Genomic DNA, 21,665 nt, shown 5'->3' on the forward strand with positions numbered 1-21,665 from the left:
TAAGCCCATCACTAGGATGTATTTCCACGTGCATCCGTCTATGGAATCTTGGTTGACGGTTGTGGTCTGTGTTTTCGACAATTCTACAAAATCAAAAAGCTTGGTTTAGCTTGGTGAAAAGCCTACCCACGAATTTTCCCTCCAACGTCTAATAACTATCAATTTTTTCGAAAACATTATCAACTTTTCAGAATTTCACCTCTCCTCCCCATTAGCAGTTTGTTTTTTCACCTAAAAGGTGGTCTTCCAAATTGTTTTTACGTTAAAAGTTTTCGGTTTTAGGTTATATTTTTGTTATAAAAAGTTTTATTATTTTAAACCATATTTGAAAACCGTGTGTTTTTTACTCTTACTAAAGGCCTCTAATATATCGAGATGATAGACATTCAGAATAAATCTAAAGAATTTAAGAATGGTAAGTATCTACATTATTTTGTTGTTATCAGGAATTAAATGAAATTTGATTGATTGATTGATTACAATACGATAAAATGTTGGTAAACTTGTCGTATTCCCCTGCCTGCAAACCTCTTAAAAAACAACACTTGATTTCAACTTAAATATCTAATGGAGGCAACTATTTTAGTCGGGGGTAAACCTTCGCAAAATAGGTTGAGTAGTTTGGGTTATTTTAATAATTTATGCGTATTTCGTATGAACTTTTATAATTTATGCGTATGAACTTTTATTGGGAAAAAATTGAACTCTAATGCATCATTTCCCATCTCCCACGACATAAATAATTATTTCTTGTAGTAATTAAGTTGATAATTTGTTTGCGCAATAAGCATGCAGGGGAATTCGACAAGTTTATCAAAATTTTTGATCAAAATTATTTTGTCCATAATGAATAGGTATCCCCATACCAAACTAATGGGCGTACAGACGGCTCAATTTGGTTGAGCAGTTGTGTCAATCTGTTTGAATTGAACGTAAATTTGAACCCTGGGTATATGTGTTCTATGTGATAAGGGGGCGTGGCTATCAAGTTGAATGGTTGTACAGCCAGAGCATGCAACCACCCATCCGTATATAGCACTGTTGAAACATTGAAACAACTACTAACTAGTCTGCCTAGGTGCCTATGTGACTGAGGAAAACCATCAGAATAGTGTGAATATCGAACGGCTATTGATTTATAATAGATCAAAGGTTAGCCGGATCTTTTTTGACCCATGTAAGGGTTAATAGTGCACAACGGACACCAATAAAAAAAATGTTGTTTTTTTTTTCTCCCATTTTTTTTTAACAATGGGCTGATATTATGTACTATGGACTAAGTTTATTTCCTCAGCCTCACAAAATACCCCAATAGGGATGCAATGGTCTCACTGGCTTAGACGGTTGGGAGAAATTGGGACTCTTGTGAGGTATTCATATAAACAAAAAATTCTCAATACATCCATAGAAAGTACAGGCGACTTTTATCATACCATTTTAAATTTTTCAATTGCGAGTTATCGTTCTTGACCATCATTACTCAATACGATAATAATACGATTTTATTAAATATTATAGATTCGCTCAGTTGGCCCTCGGAAGACATTGAGAAACTGCTGTCTCGGATGAGGCTGCACATTCCTCCGAAAGATAACCTTAAGCACCAATCAAGAGCTGCTAGACTCCCTTGGAATTTGGTATGATATTGCATTCTATTATTATTATATTACCATAATATCATTAATCTTTTCACACAAAGATCCTTCATGAAATATGACACAGTGATCTAAAAATACTCTTCATGCATAGACATTCAAATAAATAGAATTGCTATAACTTGAAATCTGGGTATCAATTCGATGAGCTGGAGGCAAATGGACCGTCATGCCTCCACGTATGTTGCTTTGTTCCCCTTTCCCTGATTGGCTCGTCTATTAATTTGGATGTCTATGTCTTCACGGAATCTAGGGAGTCCAGGCAAGAGAATATTCCAAGTTTGAGTCCCATATTAGGTTAAAATACAGAATACCCTCAGTAATCAGCGCTCAACTGACTGTGGAATTCCACAAGGGAGCGTATTGGGACCGACTCTGTTCTTACTGTATATTAACAACTCTTGCAATCTTGAAATTGAGGGAAGCATTGTTAGCATAGCTTACTGTTCGAAGACAACAATTGGTCAGCTTTATTTAAAAAAGCTGAACAAATATTAGCTTAGTTAAAAAATGGTTAGATATAAACACGCTTACCCTTAACATGAAAAAAACAAAATATGTCACTTCAACTTCACTCCATAAAAATACATAACTGTATGAATTCCAATGAATGCTCCAGTATAGAGCGCACTCCACAGATGAAGTACCTCAGCCTCACCATTGACCCATACCTGAAATGAAATCTACATACTCAGATCATTGCAAATAAAATTAGGAAAACAATACATTTCTTCAGATCCATAAGGAACTTCCTTAACTTACAACTTCTAAAAACGATTTATTTTGCAATCACCCAATCTATCATTGAGTATGGTATCATTGCATGGCGAGGGGGTACTTCATCAGCTCTAGATCCTGTTGAAAATGCGCAGAAAAATATTCTCAAACTTCCTCAAACTGCAAACAGTAACTTAATTTTCAACATAATGAGAGTATTTGATGTTCGACAGATCTATGTAAAAACTATCCTCATGCATCTCTTTAACCTTTCCCTTACTGTGCTAAAAAAATACACGCGTTACGGTGCTGTGTAGTCAATACACATCTCAAAATAAGCGATTTAATATCGGAAAAATATGAATATTCATAGCTAATCGATTATGTTTATTATATTTTATATCAAAAGTGATAATAATTGTAATTTAATTGCTGAAAACATGAAAAAACCATCGGCATATGCTAAAGAAACGTGCGAGGGGTCCACATCTAACGACGGTTCGCGGCCAACTGGCTAGTGACCGCACAGCTGGCACAAACACAGCTGTGCGGTCGTAGGTATCGATGGTCTAAATCAAAAACTACAACTGCAGAAGTATGGATATCTCATATTCCCGCATAGCGAATTAAAGCGGGACATCAATAGCGTGTCATTTCCTCGCACACTCTTCGCGTATTTAGTATCACACGGTTGATTGTATTGGTGTATTTGTTCCCGATTTTTAACAAAAAACTCTGATTTTTAATTGAATTTGAAAACTATGAAATATATTATTTTTTAATTCAGTGCATAAATGTATAACGGAGGAATACTTAAAATCTGAACCCAGAATTTATTATATTTATAGAGTTATTAAAGTTATTAGAAGCAATGTGTAGTAAATACACACCACAGATGAGGAAAGGTTAAAAACAAACACGTGCTTTATGATTTAAAAAAAACTTAAGATTTACGCGTAATTCGAACAAAGACATATTGCAAGTTCCAGCACTTTATTCCACCTTTGGTCAACGTAGCTTTAGATACGTTGCCACAAACATATTCAACATGCTCCCAGAAAATATTAAACTGAGTCAAACACAGGAAGAGTTTTAAAAAAATGTTAAAATTTGGATTTATTCTATTGATCGAGCATATACTGGTGCCCTCACCCAAACGCCTTGTCACTGACAGTTATTGTAGTATGTATTGTGCTAAAACTTGCTGTATTTATTTGTATTGTGTATATGCAAACAATAATGTAACCTAAACAAACGCCTTGTCATTGATAGTTATTATTATTATTATTTGCTAAAACTTGCTTTATTTGTATTGTGTATATGCAAAAAATTAAAAATTCTGCCTCAATACAGGTTCGCCTAGTGAGGCAGGTTATGCACAACTTAAAATATGGTATATTATGCCATTTCTATATATTTATTTTTTTATTTTTATATATTACTTGTAAATTATTTAACATTATAAATGATAACAATATGCAGACTTATATATATATATATATAATTTTTTTGTTTTTTAATTCTACTACTCCATAAGTTGAGCTCCAGGAGCTCGTGTTTATGGGAGGAGTATTTACCTTTAGTTCTAATGATTTTTTAAACAATAATCAATAACAATATAACACTCTTGCATACATATTTACTTTTTCTTCTATTAGAAACTTCTCTATTATTGTAACATTCTTTCAACAATGTCATTGTTACTAACTTATATATAGTTATACAACCTACTAATGATATATTATATATTCTGTAATTTTTTGATGAAATAAATTTAAAAAAAAAAAATCCTGACACCTTTGCAGGATTTTGCAGAATACAAAAAAGTAAATGCACATCAATCTCTGCTTGTACAAAGCTGTAATACCTTAATAGCTCAGTTGGAACAGCAGTCTTTCGAAGTGGGGAATTTCTAATGTTGGACTCCAGTTCTGGAACCTTTCCTCGTAATTTTTTAGCAATCAATTAAAATACTTTCATGAGAATCCAGTAGCTGTGCAAACCATAGTATAATTTTGTTTTTATTAACATTTTCTATTGAATAGATTGCATTCGATGAATATAGCGGCCCCCTTTGTCAGCATATGTGGAATTTGATTTTCCAAAGACTTCGTGGGTTCAGGCTGTTGGAGGAACTGTTGTCAGATGCTGTGGAATGGCTCCAGCATCCTTGGACAGATTTTTATAAATTAAAGGTAAATTGATTGAAATCCTCCAAATAGGTATATCTAGGGCTCAAGAGGAACGGCTGAACTTCTTCATACAAAACTTAAATTCGGATTTGAACCCAAAATACTTGACCAAACTAAATATAATTATTTTTTTAAACGGAAATCGGTCATTTGAAAATTTAATTAAACCCTTCAATATAGTTTTTTTAACAATTCTCATAATTTATATTTCATTACACTTGCATAGTAAAAAAGATTATTTTTTTAGTAATTACTAAGTCACAAATAATTGCCAAACTTGCCTCTAAAATTGTGAAAAAACGATTTTTTTTTATTGCCTACATTTATAATTTGAAACACTAATAAATAAACTAGCACATCACCACCCTTTGATTTATAAAAAATGATTATTCAGTTTGGTTTGGTATTTTAGCCTGTAATCCAAATTTAAGTTTTGCATGAAAAATGCTGCACAGCCGTTCCCCTGTCAAACAACATTATCTACAAAAAAAAAAACCAATAATTCGAGGGCTTAGTCAAAAAAAGTTATCTACAAAAAGGTACCAATTATTTTTATTGGTATGTTTTTTGTAGATAAACGTTGCTTGACTTTAAACCCTCGAATTAGAGGTATGTTTTTTGTACAAAACGTTGTTTGACTTTAAGCCCTAGAATTGTTTGTATGTTTTCGTAATAATGTTTGTATTATTTCTATAGCACCATTTTTGTGAAAAATCCACCTCAAAGGCATATAACGTATTTTGACATTAAGCCCTCGATATTATATTACGTGATGTGTATTAAATGTACTGCACAGATATGAACATAATAACGTTAAAAATAGAGAAGAACACAAAATCTAAGATTCACAAATAATAAACCTGAACTATTGAAATGACTTTCTATTTGAAATGTATTTTTATTTATCTATTTAAGCTACAATAAGATTTTTAATGCAGTGTAATATTATTATTTTGCAAAAATATAAATAATTAAAAAAATAAACATAGTCGTAGGTATACTAGCAAAAAACGTTATCTCTGAAATGGCTGTTTTGAGAAAATAAGCATTTATGTTTTGCACAAACTTACAATTTTATTATCAAATTCAATTGTTTCTAATATCTGCTTCACCTTCATTTCAATGCATTTCATATGTACTTAAAATCTGCTGTAAAAAATAATATTCCACTCAAACTGTCAAACAATAAGTGTTTTTATTTTTTTTTTTGTATATTTAGGAAACATACAGTTACACATGTGAATTAATTTTGCATTTATGATGTTGAGTATAAAATAAATTAGTCAAGTTCCATTTACCATGTGACGTTTGTGAAGTTTGTGACATTTATAGAAGGTAACGCGAAACACCTAAAGCCAAAAACTTGAGCTTAAGTTTTCTGCCAGAAATGATAAGGGCAGATACAAGTGCACATCCATAGACATTCATAGCAATTCGATTGAAAGTTTTTTTCCAGTACAGAAATATTCATTTTCGATATAATATTAAATTTAAATTTAACACAACTTTGAGTGTTATTTGGTACCTCCTTTATCAGTTTTTCTACAATGAAATAAGTCTTTAGATACATTTAGGAAAGCATAATTTGACAGATGATGAACTTCTTTAAAAGCAATCCAAGTATTTATTGTGTTCCTTACTGTACATTGACTGAAATTGAAACTTGTGTATATTTAATGTGTTTTCTCTATACCGACATTAAAAAACATTTTTCCTATTCCTCTGAATAAATTAAACATTTAATATATAGAGTTTATCCATTTTAGCAGAATCAACACCCGGACCACCCTAAGAGGCCAGCAAGTGCCTTCTTTCTGTACTGTGCCGATCACGCGGGGAGTGTTAAAGAAGAGTTTCCCAAATTAAGTCTCGTAAGTTAGCTCGGTATATTGTATTATAAGTGAGGGTATGGAGAGACGGGTCAGCCACTGATCTGGGTCACTGCACATAATATGTTAAGATTAGAACGAATGTAACTCTCCTAGGAAAAATGAGGACAGCAGGAGTCATGAATTTTCTTTGATATGATATTTACTAACTTGATGAAGCTGTAATCTGAAAATGATAAAAAAAAATTAAATCTTAACTGATATCTATTATATTTTATATTACCAACAATTCCATTTTAGCCTCAAAGGACTAAGGTGATTGCGGAACGGTACCGTAATTTAAAAGACAAGAAAAAATCAAAGTACTTAAAAAGAGCTGAGCTGTGCAAACAGGAGTATAAAGCTCAATTGGAGATTTTTTTGTAAGTAGTTTGATGTTTTTGTAATATTTTTATTATGAACAAAACCACTTAAATGAGTATAAAGCTGACATCTCCGTATCAACTTTTAGGGCAGAACACCCTGAAGTGACTGACGGCAGAGAGAAACTGCGGAAACTACCTAAAAAGATAACAGCTTTCAATTTGTATGTAGAAGATCAACATAAGAATCAGGATTTAACCAACAAAACCCCTAAAGATGTTTTCGATCTACTTCGTAAACAGTGGAAAGAACTTCCTGTTGATGACAAGTTACCGTGGCTGCAAGCAGCTGAAGAAAAACAGAGTGATATAATTATGGTTGGTTATGATAAAATGTGTTCTAACTTGCTTGTTAGTTTTGCTAGTTTTTTTTTTTTTTTTAAATATCAAAGTCTCTTTAAATAATTTTATTAAATGTATTAATTTAAAAAAGTATATTGTTAATATATTTTTTTGTTACATACATTTATTTATATATTATAAAAACAAGCCATCTCTACAAGCGGCAATAAATAACAAAAAAAATAATATAGGGAATAAATGAAAAGTAATAGAAATAAAATAAAAATGTAAAGGAAAATATAAGATGTATTTGTACGTATATAATTACATTTATCATTGTTTAATGTAACCATAACAAAAAATCGCACATACGCAAGGTCAGTGCATGAGTATAATGAATGTGGGTCCTTTGAAACTTTTGATTTAAATTTTTTTTATCACATATTTTAATAATATTTTTCTTAGACTGATCCTTTGGCAAAGTCAACGTTAACGAAGGCCGCAAAGAAGAGGCACGACCGACATAATGGGAAACCGGACAAGCCACCATCCAACATTTATAGTCTTTACTCTAAAAAAATGTTAGGTTCTGGAATCCTTGCAGAGTACAGTCCTCGGGTATGTTCATTTATGTAAATACAGTGTAACTTTCTTGTAAAATTTTCCAAGAGACCGGAAAGAAAACAATTGATAATAGTCTAGGATGAATATTTATTTTTGGGATAACTTAACGAGTAACACCTCAAATTGTAATATTTAATTATTGAAGATGTATTAGCGATTCTTAAACAAAAATATTGATGAGAAAAATCAGAAAAAGGTACGGTCATATCTAGGACATGAACCCGGGACTCTTGCCCTCCTAGATTTCACCGTATCTTTTTCTGATTTTTCAATTTCAAATTTTTAGTTTTATACGCTAATATTGTCTTCAATAATTAAATATAACAATTAATATTTTGTAAAAACACAATACATGTAATTGTTTACTATCAAAGGCAATTTTGAAATCAATTTGCGAATTAGGATATCCCTCAATTTCACTTGGTTTGTTCAAACTCTTTTATTTAACGAAATAGTAATTCCCTTTATAATAAATGTGAAGGTGTCTGTCAAAAAGATTGTGTTCATATTACAAGGAAAGAAAAGAATTGATTCATGTTATCAATGATGTAGAACCATTTGATATTACTAATTGAATAATTTGTATAGCGCTTTTACTCAAATGGCTCCATATAATTGATAAGACTTTAAAATTTGCATTATTAACACTTTTTTCTTCATTATATATATAGACAATATCGACGGTCCCGAAGAACAATGTTTTGAAGTCTTGAAATATAATGTTGTTTGATATTTTGCATTAACACCTATTCATTTAATTGGAGAAATATATGATCAAAAACAGTAAAACTGCAAACGAAACATTAAACAGTTTTACAGAAAAACTACAAATTTGCACATCATTGTTATTTAGGACCGTTATCTAACAACTTTTCATTTCTTGTAAAAATTTATAAATATGGGTTATTTGCTTTTTCCTTTTCACATATTAATTCCCCCAACTCTGGGTTAAATAAATAATAGTACATTGTCATGTTTTAAACTAATTTGGTATCAATTTATTGACATATGTTCTCAGGAACGGATGAAAGAAATTGGCCGGAGGTGGAAGACTGTTAGCCCCAAGGAGCACAACGCCCTGACCCAGCAACTAAAGGACCAAAAGATACAGTACGAACTTGATCTGAAGAAGTTCCTGAAGCGGCATCCCGAGGAAGCCTCCACATTAAGGTAATTATTATTTCCAACTAATGTTGTTTCTAGGTTTTAGTCCTTGTTGCATTGTGGCCAATTATGATACAATAAAAGTACTACAAGAATGGATGCAAACATCAAACCACCGCTTACAAATTTCATTCTCAAACTGGCCGTATAATTGAAATACCATTTCATCCGTCTTGATTAATTGTATTTAATGTTTTGATTTATACCTGGTATTATTTTCATGACATCTATCCATTTTCAGTGCGGAAAAGCCAAAAAAGCGTGTCCGAAAAAACACAGTGACATCTGTAGATGAAGAGTTAATTGAAGATGATAACTTTGATTTGTAGTAAGTATCTTTTACCATTTTGGGCAGTAAAATATATTCAACCAAGAAGACATGAATTAACACCTTAGACTTACGTGGGGGGTTCCATACTCCATCAAATTTACAATCAGCTTCATTTTGAATATTTACAGTCCTTGTTAAATGCCGATTCTTGATCCGTTTCCGCTTTTGATAATTTTGTCGAGCATGCTTTAATGGATTTAACGGGGTCCGTTCAATTTTCAAAATGGCTCAGAATTATTTATGATGTCAATGTGACAAGAGTTCACAGACCTGTAACTTGAAAATAACGTAATATAAAACAAAAAAAACCTGTCGACACTTCTACTAATCTCGCCATGTTTTCAGTCCTTCAATCCTGACACCAAAGAAAAAGAATACCAAGGATGAAGTTGATACATCTGAAGCAAAGACCCCAAAATCAAAGTGTGTATAAAAATTATATATTTGAATAATTTTATAAGAACATTTTGTTAGACACAAATGCAGTTTCTGTGCGAAATAATTTTAAGAATTTAATCATTACTAATGTTGGGTTCCCTTCTTATATATTCTATGGTCTATTTCAAATAATGAAAGTTGACAACCATTCAAGTTAGGGTTGTTTCTATTGCATAGAAAGCCTGATTTCGCTGACCTACTTCTTAAATTCTATGCTATTCCATAAGCCTCCAAGCTTATGGAAAAGATGCCAAGATCAAACCACCGGTTACAAATTTCACTCGCAAACTGCTCATATAACTGAAGTACCACTTCATCCGTATTGATAATGTGTATTTAATTTTTTGGTTTTAATTTTCATAACATCTATACATTTCTAGTGTGGAAAAGCCAAAAAATGCAACCAAAAAGCGTGTCCGAAAAAACACAGCCACATCTGCAGATGAAGAGTTAATAGAAGATAATAAATTTGATTTGTCGTAAGTATGTTTTACCATTCGGCATTAAAATATATTCAACTAAAAAGACATGAATTAACACCTTAGACTTAGGTTGGGGTGTTTCATATTCCATCACATTTGATGACCATCAAATTGACTATTCGTTGCTCTGGTTCGTTTTTGTCCAACAGACCATTTTTGGAAAAATTGAGTTAAGTATGCAGTTGTTCTCAGAAATCATGTATTTATACGGTACAAGTTAAAAAAAAGTTAAATATTTTTAATGTGTTTTCAAGACGCAATTTGTCTTAAGTCCACCAAAATTAAACAACATTCCGAGCGTGTTTATCCAACACTTTGTCCTACATCCATATTAAAAACGTGTTTTCTGCGTAATTTTAAACATTTGGAACGAATTTTACTTAAAAATAATAATTTCTATCACTTTAAATCATTTTAGTAAGCTACAATGAGCTAATTTCATTGTATATGCGTTTTTCGTAAAAAAATACTTTAAAGCGCTATTTCTCCCGATTTACGTTTTGGTCTGTTGGATAAAAACGAACTAGAGCGATGTATCAATGGCATTTTGAATTTTGTCAGTCATTTTAAACGTCGATTCTCGACCCTTTTCAGCTTTTGATCGTTTTGTGTTCAGCTGTCAAACGTCCTATTATGCGTTTAATAAGGACCGTAAAAATTTTGTAAATGGCTCTGAATGATTTATAATGTGAATGTGACAGGAGTTAACAGGCCTGAATCTTTGAATAAACTTGAAAATAAAATAATAATTTGTTGACACTACTACAGGTACTAATCTCGCCATATTTTCAGCCCTTCAATCCTGACTCCAATTAAGAAAAAGAATACCAAGGATGAAGTTGACACACCTGAAGAAAAGACCCCAAAATCAATGTGTGTATAAAAATGAAATATTTCAATACAGTCGATCACGGCAATAGCGAGTTCACGGCTATAATGAGCAATTTCAAAACAAAATTTTAGTTTAGGCTTACCTTCATATAATTTTTGATTGTTATAACTAGGTCGATTCACTGATATACCGGGCAAATAATTTGGTCAACACAATTTCTGAATACTTAACTCAACAAGTCACTACTACTACCTTGCTCATTTATTGGTTTTAAATTGTAAACAAGCGATATGAGAATGTTTTTCAAATTGTTAGCAAGCAAAATTCAAGTCAGGCCATCATATATCCGCATTCCGATTTTTTTTACATTTGGTTTGTGCCAACCTCCAATTTTCGACCCTTCGGCAGTTGTATTTGATTGGCCGGTGATAAGATTATCAAGCAAACTCCAGAAACTGACAAGCGGAAAAACGGCGGTCAGTGGGGCTTGTTCAACTGTCTAAAATTCTTTGTCGCTACATAATTATTATTGTCGAATTGATGATTGAAATGGGGGTTCAATAAGTTGACCGTAATGTAAAACTTCTAAGAGTTATTTATTTTATCTCAATATGTTGAGACAAAAATAAATAAATAGTGAAGGTATTTCGCAATTCTTTGGAATAATTTGACATCGCCATAAAATCATAAAACATTTAGGATGGGTTGTTTTCACAGAATTTGAGCAATAATTGTTCAAATTCTGTGAAACAAATGAATTATTCATCAAATTTGTAGTTAAGTTCTGTGAAAGTCCTGTTCAAGTTCTGTTAAATAACAGAACTTGTAAATACAAAGTATGGTGAAAAAACCGGCCCATGAAGAAATAATTACAGAACTTAAATTTTAACTTTAAAATTTGATGAATTGTTCAAATTCTGTGAAACAACCGTCCTTAGTTTTTAGAAGTTGATGCTAAGGTAATGCAAGTTCATCACTGTGGAAGATACTTTCAATATTTCTCTGGCACAGTGATTCCCAACGGCAATCAATACCGAGTACTCACTGACGAGCTGTAACCATAACTCGTCAGTAACCAGGCGCTATTGAGTATTACACCCCTGTATCCATAACAGCGAGCCGGCATAAAGGGCTCTTTGAGCCACACACACACACACACTATGATTACGGTGAATGAAGATTACGGTTACAGCTCGTGGGTGATTACGCGGCTTTAAGTAGCTTGTGGGGCGGTCAAGGGTTAATAGTGCTTTGGAAAAAAAATGCACATATCTACTTAAAATGTGGGCAAAGGCTCCAACAGAAAATTGACAGCCTATGTGGTCGAGGGGTAAGGCTCTCAACTAACAAGCTGAAGGTCGCGGGTTCAAATCACGGCATACGCAAGTATATTTTATTTGATTAATTTGTGTTATCTAACAATTTATTTAGTATACTTGCGGCACATTCTAGATTGGATGATACTCTCGGTATCACTCTGGTATCAGACCACCATTCAGAATAGAAACGTTGCTTGAAATGGCTTTAGCCGTGTTTCGTGACCAGATCTGAATAGCCATTTACTCCCCCATCTCCTTCCCCTCCTCACTACCTAGACGGTTGGGAGCAGTTGGGACTCTTGAGGAAGGAATTCACATAAAAAAAAATACAGGTTGGGTACCTCGGCTCTAGGGGAAGACCTAGGTATATTTAGTGACCAGGTCTGAATACCTTCTGCCCTTCCTCCTTTCTCTCCTTCCCAATTATTTTCACTTGACACTCCCTATAATTGCCATATTATGTGAATGCTCTATATTTTTACTTGACACTCCCTATAATTGCCATATTATGTGAATGCTCTATATTTTTACTTAACACTCCCTATAATTGCTATATTATGTAAATGCTCTATATTTTTACTTGACACTCCCTATAATTGCCATATTATGTAAATGCTCTATATTTTTACTTGACACTCCCTATAATTGCCATACTATGTAAATGCTCTATATTTTTACTTGACACTCCCTATAATTGCCATATTATGTAAATGATCTATATTTTTACTTGACACTCCCTATAATTGCCATATTAAGTAAATGCTCTATATTTTTACTTGACACTCCACTTTATAATTGCCATATTATGTAAATGCTCTAAATTTTTACTTGACACTCCCTTTATACTCCACTTTATAATTGCCATATTATGTAAATGCTCTATATTTTTCATTTATTCTAGACCATTCATAAATGATACACCTAAAACAAGGAAAAGGAAACATCATGAAAAACTTGAGAGGGAAACTAACGTTGAAAAGTAAGATTTTATTATTTTAGCTTGTAGTTTTGCAAATAAAAATATTGTTGTGAGAAATAATCTCATGTTTTTGTATTATTATACGATAGATAAAACTTTGAAATTTCCATTACATAAACTTTACAACCGCATTTTAAAGTTTATGTAACATATTAGGGCTTTCAAATTTGAAGCATCTCAAAAATGTGTGTTGTGACTTTTGCCCGAATGATGACGATATTATGATTCAATAAATTATCTCGGTGCATTATAATACTGGCTGAAGTCCCCGGAGTTCTCATGTTGACATTGACCTTCCTCCTGTTTTGAAGGTCCAGTGTGCAAAATTTCATCAATATCAGAATAAAACTCTAGATTTGTACAAAAAAAACTGCTAATATAAATAGTAAAAGGAATAATAGTGGTTGTTACTGAGTCATTAAAGTTATCTGTGCAATTTAATTTATTTTTAGAACGTGATAACCCAGTAAGGTCACATTCTTTTAGACAAATGTAAATAAAAAAAATTAATAAATGCATTTTGGAAAATGATTAAATTAATGGATGGATCCAAATGCTCCGGCTCGGCTCCGAGTCACCGACCGGATGCATATTATACGCAGCAGGTGGTAATGATAACTATGTGTGAGCGCCCTTGAGGAAATTTTTCTAAAAAGCGGCGTTATATAAATTAGCCAAATGTTATTATTATGTCAAATTCCCTCAGCGCCATTTAACACTTCAAATTGAACCAAACGATCATTAGCAACAATTTTGGTTCAATATGTTGCTTCTGATATAATATGCATCATGGTGCAGGAATTAAATCTTTCACATTACATTATTATAATTATTTGAAACCGTTGATTTATGTTGTGCAACTAAAACTTGTTACCAGAAGGAACCCAACTTATGAGTAATCATATTAAATTTACAGAAAGAAAAATAAGACGGAGATGGAGGAAATGTCCGAAGTAGATCCTAATGTCTCGCTGAATGAAACTATTAGCCAGAAAATTTCATTGTTTGAAGGAGAGCCGAGACCCCCACCAAAGTAAGTACTGCAAAATATCATATTTTACATGTTTATGTGTTATGAAACAAAATAAAATCTAAGGCTACATGATTATGTGTTCTAATGTGTAATGGGATCCCACCTGATCTATTTATGGTCTTGCCTCTGAGAACTCCTTTGTATTTGGATGATTTATATAGCGCCGTTTTTGTGCAAAATCACCTCAAGGGCGCTGTACTAATATATAATACACTTTACAATGATCTAATTACTATACACGGAGATAATATACAGTACCATACTTACCTGGTAGGTAACTTGAGATTAACATTAACTAATTGTTTATTAGCGAAATTTAGATACAGGATTTAGGACATAATTGGAAAATTGGATATAATTGGACTTTCTCTCAGCTTAAAAAGATATGTTTTAGTTTAGACCTGAATCTGTTGGACTTCTTATGGATCTTAGTTCCGGAGGGAGTTTATTCCAACCCAGATGCTCCGAAAGCGCGATCACTATACTTAGTATTTGGCTTGCGCTTAGGTTTAACTTCTATTTTGCTGCCATCTGATAGGTGCATCACTTTCCCGGTTAAGCTGGGATTCCACCCGATCTACTTCATAGAATCTATGAAATAGATCGATCTCTTCTATGGAATAGCAATCCAAAGTCGAATCGGTTTCAGCTTTTAAATTTTTAAATAATTAGTACATCATTAGTTTTTGCAGACTAGGTACACTATAAGAGTGTGAGTTTTATATATGTTTTTTTTTTCATAGTTTAAACAAAAAAAGGTATTGTAATGATATAATTACTTTTATTATATTATTATGTATATAAATACATATGGTACTCATAAAAAATACACATTATTTTTTTTCTTTCTCCTTCAAAAATCCAGGCCTCCAAGACCCGCATTAATAAATTTCTTCCTTCAGCCCCTACCTTAACCCGCTCCATGACGCTGCCCAACCGGGTGATGACGTAGTTCCCTTGTCTTTATACTTTGAAGACAGGGGCGCTCTTGTGTGACACATAAAAAAATTGATATCAATTGATTATTATAACCTTGTCGTTCATACTCCATTGGTTTGAATGACATGGTTCGTCCATACTCGCCAAGAATTTAAGAGAATAAAGGAAAGGTTACAAAGGAGCTATCAACAGCAAGCTTATAACGCTTGACCATAGAAGCAGTTGCTAGCTGGCAATGAGCCTGCTTCTATAACATGCACAGTATACTTAGTTAAATGTAATAGTTATATATGATTTTCTTGGTAATTTTATGTACGTTTTTTACATTTATCGTCCCATGTTCTTGTATTTCATAATTATAGCACATATGTATTTTATTGCACGATTTCAATATCGACTTTTAATTTTCAGATTGCCTATCAAACTTTTCGCAAAATCAATGAAGAAACAAAAAGTGAAGTATGCTTCAGAGGAGGAACTCAATGAGGCGTGGGATAATTTGTCAAGCTCTGAACGGAAAACTTACAAGAAAGCCCTCAAAAAAGCCAAGGAGATCTATATGACAGAATTCGAAGCATTCTTGTGTTCCTTGTCTTCTAAAGACTTAAAAAAATATAAGAAATCAAAGATAGATGCAGCGTAACGATTTATACTTTCATTTTATTGACTATTTGCATTTTAATATGCTGTACATGCGTGTGCCATAGATATTAAGAAAATTGTTGTTTTATTCTGTCACATTTGAAATTGTTGATAACAGAATCATTTCAAGAATCTACCTCACTTTTTACAAGTTTGACTAAACTACTACCTGCACCTACTTTCTTATAGATCAGTGTTTAAAAAATGTGCAGTAGCGCTCCCTGAGCCCTGGGGGCACGGGGGCACTGAGTGACAAGGGGAAGTGGCATGTAGAAGAAGTGCAAAATGCTCATACATATTGACATGCTTAACTATGCATCCGGTGAAGATATTCGGAATACAAAAAACTTTAGATTTAAGAAATAGTTCACTCCTTCAGTAATTCCTCCTGTGTGCAGATATAAGTTTGTCAATAATTACTATTTAGTAGCCTAGATAAATACAGGACGGGTGTTTCACAGAATTTGAACAATTCATCCATTTTCAAAGTTGATTTTCAAGTTCTGTGAAGGTTCTATTCAAGTTCCGTTATCATTATTGGCCAGTTGTTTCACAAAACTGAAATGATGAAATAACCTTCACAGAACTAAAAATCAACTTTAAAATTTGATGAATTGTCGAAAAGTAGTCAAGCGTGCCAAGAAATTCAGTTGCACAAAGAAATTTATTATCTTGAGGCTAAAACATAGTGTTAGTAGTGAGATAATTATGACAATTCATCGTGAATCTAAATTTTCAAAAAGTGCTATTAAGAATCGATCAGAAAACAGCAGAGGGAAGTCGTATTATAAATAATGATGTACTTAGTACCTTGACAATAGTACAAATTATTTTTTTTAAGTCGAATCAAAAGCCTTCTCAAGACATTTAAAAAAGACTGAAAAAGCTTTACTCCCCATTGTGTACTTAGTAGCGTGAGAACTGAACTAAACCAGTTTGTAGTGCCCAGATGCGTGTTCTCCTTCATTGCACAAACAATTATTTCAGCTTCTATGTATTTAGTTGTGTGAGAATTGAACTAAACCAGTTTGTAGTGCCCAGATGCGTGTTCTCCTTCATTGCACAAACAATTATTTCAGCTTCTATATATTTAGTTGTGTGAGAATTGAACTAAACCAGTTTGTAGTGCCCAGATGCGTGTTCTCCTTCATTGCACAAACAATTATTTCAGCTTCTATGTATTTAGTTGTGTGAGAATTGAACTAAACCAGTTTGTAGTGCCCAGATGCGTGTTCTCCTTCATTGCACAAACAATTATTTCAGCTTCTATATATTTAGTTGTGTGAGAATTGAACTAAACCAGTTTGTAGAACCCAGATGCGTATTCTCCTTCATTGCACTAACAATCATTTCGGCTTCCAATGAATAAGGAGTAAGGAGAATTCTAATATTGTCGGGTTATTTAAACCCATAAATGTTTATCTTTTTAGAGAATGTGTTACCCACTGCTTTTATACACAACTTGCCATTCTTTTGAGATAAAAATATGTATCACTGTCCTAGATAAAAACAAAAATGAGAATGTATTGAGTATTTTATACTGGCGGGTTAGTGTTACAGTACTGTAATAGTAAGTAAAAACACGATAGAGTAAAGTCACCATTTACCGAGTAATTTTTTTTAGAAGCCCTAAAATGAAAAAAATTATTGAATTTTTTGAAAATAAATGTGCCCAACGATACTCGTTGTTTATCATCTATGCACAATGAAAATAATTTAGCAGCCAGGTTTATAAATTTAGATATTAATATTAATTTAATTAATATTAATTTGGTTTATAAGATTATGCATGGTACCCTTATATCGGGTACTACGCCTGCCTATTATCGGGTCGCGATGATAGAATGCCTACCCATATATCGGGTACCCGGTAATAGGTATAAAATTTTATTAGTACAGATACTTAGGAAATAAATGAGATATTTTTTAAAATAAATCGCATTACATTAAGTTTTTAAAATATTTTTTAATTTACAATAAAAATACATAAATTTTTTACTGACCACTTAAATTTTATTTACACTTAATAAAAACCCTTCCTTCAGGACAATATTAAAAACAGATTTATTTATTATTTTTGTGCTAAAATTACGAGCCAACATTAGAAACAGCATTGTATTACGATGGTAGGGTGTTCAAATCTTCTCTTGCGTTAACGCAAAGACAAATGTCACAAATAAAATCAGAGTTATCATAATAATAATAATTGGATAATTTGTAGAGCGCCGTTTTTGTGAAAAATCTCCTCAAGGGCGCTGTACAATTTATTTCCTAGGATCTACATTATCATTACCACAACATTCTACGTGAGCACATTTTTTCATGTATTGTTCTCCTCTGAAATGAGATGAATATGCGTACACATAATCCTAAAAAAACTTTGCCATTTTTATCAAAATATGCATTGTGTACCCTTTCAGCACTGCACTTTTATTTCCACACGTAAACCATATTTTAAACATGATAACAACACCTTAAACAATTATTTAAAAATTAAATTTTTGTGTATTTAGTTTTTTTTGCTAATTATTTTACATTTATTTCTAATTTGATTTTTATTATTTTTAGGCCTTAAAGGGTTATTTTTTATCAGTAAGGAAAAACAACATATCGTGCAAACTGTTGTTTAATTAAAAAAAGTATTAATTTACAGTGTAACTTGTATAAATATAAAGATAACATAAAAATAATAATGGATCACAGTCCAAGCAGAACAGCCAAAACGGGATCTGTCATTATATTTACAGTATTGGTTGCAACCTAGTATAAAAGATGGACATGCTTGAGGAATATCCTTCACAAGCGATATGCAAAATACGGGGCGATTTGTTTGACAAAATCAAGACCTATTAATTTTTTGTTCAGGTTCTTCAGGAGGAACTCTGGTATTGAAAGGGTAAAAACCGCCTTAATATACAATTAGATTTTTTTACAAAAATTCCTCACACTTCACAAACTTGCGAGTGACGATTGTCAATGTTCGCCTCGTAATGGCCGATGGTAAGATCCATGTTTTACCGATCAATATATTTGCGAAGTTGGCTTCAGTTTGGAGTTATGGGGGTACCCGACTTTGGGCAACTGCCCGATTAATGGAGACTTTACTCTACTGTGTTTTACTTACCACCATAGTGTAGGTTCCATTCCTGGCAAGGCAGAGTTTTACAGAATAATTGATTCTAGAATAAATTATGTGTAGTAAAAAAAATATATATATATATATCCTTAACTACGTACCTGTTGCATATTTTCTTTCCATTGTGTACTGTATTTTGATAGCCTTACTAAAGAAAAATCATTTCACGACCTTTAAACTGTGTTTTTGTTACACATCGTGCAAAGACCGTGCAGTATCTTTTTCGAATTATTACCAATAAAAATGACTCACTACGTTACCGATTTTCATGCTTTTAATAATAATTTCTATTCTACTGACCAATTCACTGTTATGTTAGTACAATTCAATATATTTACTATTATTGGTGTTATTTTTGTCAGTTTTAATCTGTTAACCACTCAGAACATTAGAACGTCAAAAGACGTAAATATGATAATAGCGGTCAAGACATTAGAACGTCTTTTCACGTAAACGCGCGAGATTTTACAAAAATTGATTTATTTCCATCACTAGTATACGGATTCCCATGATTTAAAAAACAGAGTATCGATAATGAATAACGCTACGCGTCTGTATTCAAGAATATCTATGGAACGTAGAGGTGCATTATCTAAGCCGATTGAAACTGTCAAGATGTTCGTTAATAATTTATTGCGTTTCTAAATAATTTATTAAAAATATTTTAGTTTGGACGGTTAATATTTTGAGGTGACTAATAGTTTTTAAATATATTTCTTCAATATATAAAGTGTTATTTCTTTATGCTACTCAGAAAAAAGTACATTTTTCAAGGCTTTGAAATAATGGTAAGCGATTTTTACATATTTTTGACGTTTTCATAAAATGTATATTTAGAAACGCAAATATTTACGTATAATAACACAATGCGATAGTGGATTTCATAATCTTTCCAAAACATTTTTTAGAATGAGGCTACGTTTCCCAAAACGTGAGTTATGAAGCTTGTAGTAAAACTCGTAAATAACACAAAAATTATCACGTTCTGACAGTTCTTAAAGGGACACAAATAAATAAAATTCTATGTCTGAGAGGTTAATAATGTCATATTGTGAATAATATAGTTTCATCTTATCGGAAAAAGTGAGGTTATATCCTACTTATTATATCGCTCGAATTTAATAATACTTCCATGAAAGTGATTTTGTTTAATAACCTAAATGCCTGTGTAATAATAGTAATATAACCCAAAATAGTATAAAACAAAGTCGCTATTTGCGTCTGTCTGTTTGTGCGCTTAGTTCTTCTAAACTATGCAACCGAGCTTGATGGGGTTTTCACTATCATTTAGAGAATTTCTTCCGGAAGGTTTATAAATAATATATGGATATTATATTTATTGAAAGTAGAAAAAAGTCGAGCAACTTGATAATTATTGAATAAAAATTTCACCACGTTTTTTAGTAAAACTGTCATTATTTTATTGACATAATTTTATGGCTTTAAAATTAAGTAATTTGTGTATATTTTAATGTATGTATATTTTTGTATTGTAATTCGATTATTTAATTTACTAATCTGGATCTTAGGAATAGAAACTTATTAGTATTTTTTTTTTAATCTGTCATCCTAAGATGCACATTATTTTTTCTAAAGAAATGAAAAATATTGATATTTTTACCCATCAACATGAATATATTTTTATAGTAGTATTTATATTTTCATAAAAAGTACTAGGTTGAACTAATAGTTAATTTTAGTTTATATCTTATTATTATGCACTACAAATACCAACCAAAATAATAACCAATTTTTTAATATTATACAAGTTTATTTGAAAATACAGTACTCTATCAGTAATCCGCAGCCCAATTAACCGACAACTACTATTCTGCCATTATTTTTAGTAGTTGAAAGCACAAAATCGTGTTCTATAATTATAATTTGCCGGTATTCGTATGTTCATTAATTCAGTAGTTGACTGTGTGCCAAGCTTGGAGGCTTTGGAGGGCGGGTATGAGTACCGTCCCCGGGAACCATTTATTGGTTAACCAACACCCCTGTCATAGGTCACCCCAAGTGGTTCGCTACATTTGGTGACTTGTTTGGTGGTGCAGGGGTGGCCAGGTTTACATGGTGTGGTTTTTCTAGGTCTTGTCAGTGGTTGCATTTGCCCACCTACTGATGTTACCGTGGGATTGAGTGGCAATAAATAAAAGTAAGGAAGGGTTTATTATCTAGAAATAAAAAAATATTTAATACCAAAATTTATTACCACAAAAAAGACATAATAAAAAAGAAATCAATTAGCATCCCTACTATATAATCCAGTCATACTCAACCTGCGGCCCGCGGGCCGCATGCGGCCCGCCGAGCTATTTTGTGCGGCCCTCAATACATTTAATATCAGGAACATTTACAAAATCTGGCATTCTATATCACGTTAATTTGAGATTAATTGCGACTTTGACGTACAGACATTGAAACCCGTAAATTTTAATAAATTTTTGACAGCTCCAAATGGTTTCCAGTGTTGTCAACGAAGGCACAAAAACCTCTGTCGGAATGGGGGGGGGGGTAGCTACGGAATCCCGTAGCTACCCCCCCCCCCCCCATGGATTTCAAATATTTTGTGGGGAATTATTTTTACAGAAATTCTCTAGTAACTCCCCCCCCCCCCCATGGATTTCGAATAATAAAAGGGGAAAT

At 32.4% G+C, this 21,665-nt stretch overlaps 1 protein-coding gene across 1 annotated transcript; it reads left to right on the top strand.

The window, feature by feature from the left end:
- The first annotated feature begins 99 nt into the window (after positions 1-99).
- Positions 100-21,209, top strand: LOC149425056 (nucleolar transcription factor 1-B-like). The gene is made up of 17 exons (XM_089650932.1): positions 100-146; positions 283-415; positions 1,519-1,637; positions 4,418-4,567; positions 6,331-6,435; positions 6,694-6,815; positions 6,905-7,133; positions 7,563-7,715; positions 8,740-8,891; positions 9,127-9,213; positions 9,562-9,639; positions 10,035-10,133; positions 10,929-11,009; positions 13,189-13,266; positions 14,183-14,299; positions 15,650-19,387; positions 20,051-21,209. The coding sequence occupies exons 2-16, from the start codon at positions 376-378 to the stop codon at positions 15,879-15,881; spliced, it is 1,842 nt and encodes a 613-aa protein (XP_089507058.1). The 5' UTR covers positions 100-146; positions 283-375; the 3' UTR covers positions 15,882-19,387; positions 20,051-21,209.
- Positions 21,210-21,665: the final 456 nt, after the last annotated feature.

The sequence above is a fragment of the Hesperophylax consimilis genome, chromosome 3 (genome assembly GCF_061612785.1).
Source record: "Hesperophylax consimilis isolate HC1 chromosome 3, BYU_Hcon_1.0, whole genome shotgun sequence".
Lineage (NCBI taxonomy): Eukaryota > Metazoa > Arthropoda > Insecta > Trichoptera > Limnephilidae > Hesperophylax > Hesperophylax consimilis.

Bases quoted from the DNA above. Each gene is read 5' to 3' on its own strand.
- LOC149425056 (XM_089650932.1), top strand. From the start codon at position 376: ATGATAGACATTCAGAATAAATCTAAAGAATTTAAGAATG. The intron at 10,134-10,928 runs GTAAGTATGTTT...CCATATTTTCAG, and splicing joins GATAATAAATTTGATTTGTC to CCCTTCAATCCTGACTCCAA. The intron at 11,010-13,188 runs GTGTGTATAAAA...CATTTATTCTAG, and splicing joins GAAAAGACCCCAAAATCAAT to ACCATTCATAAATGATACAC.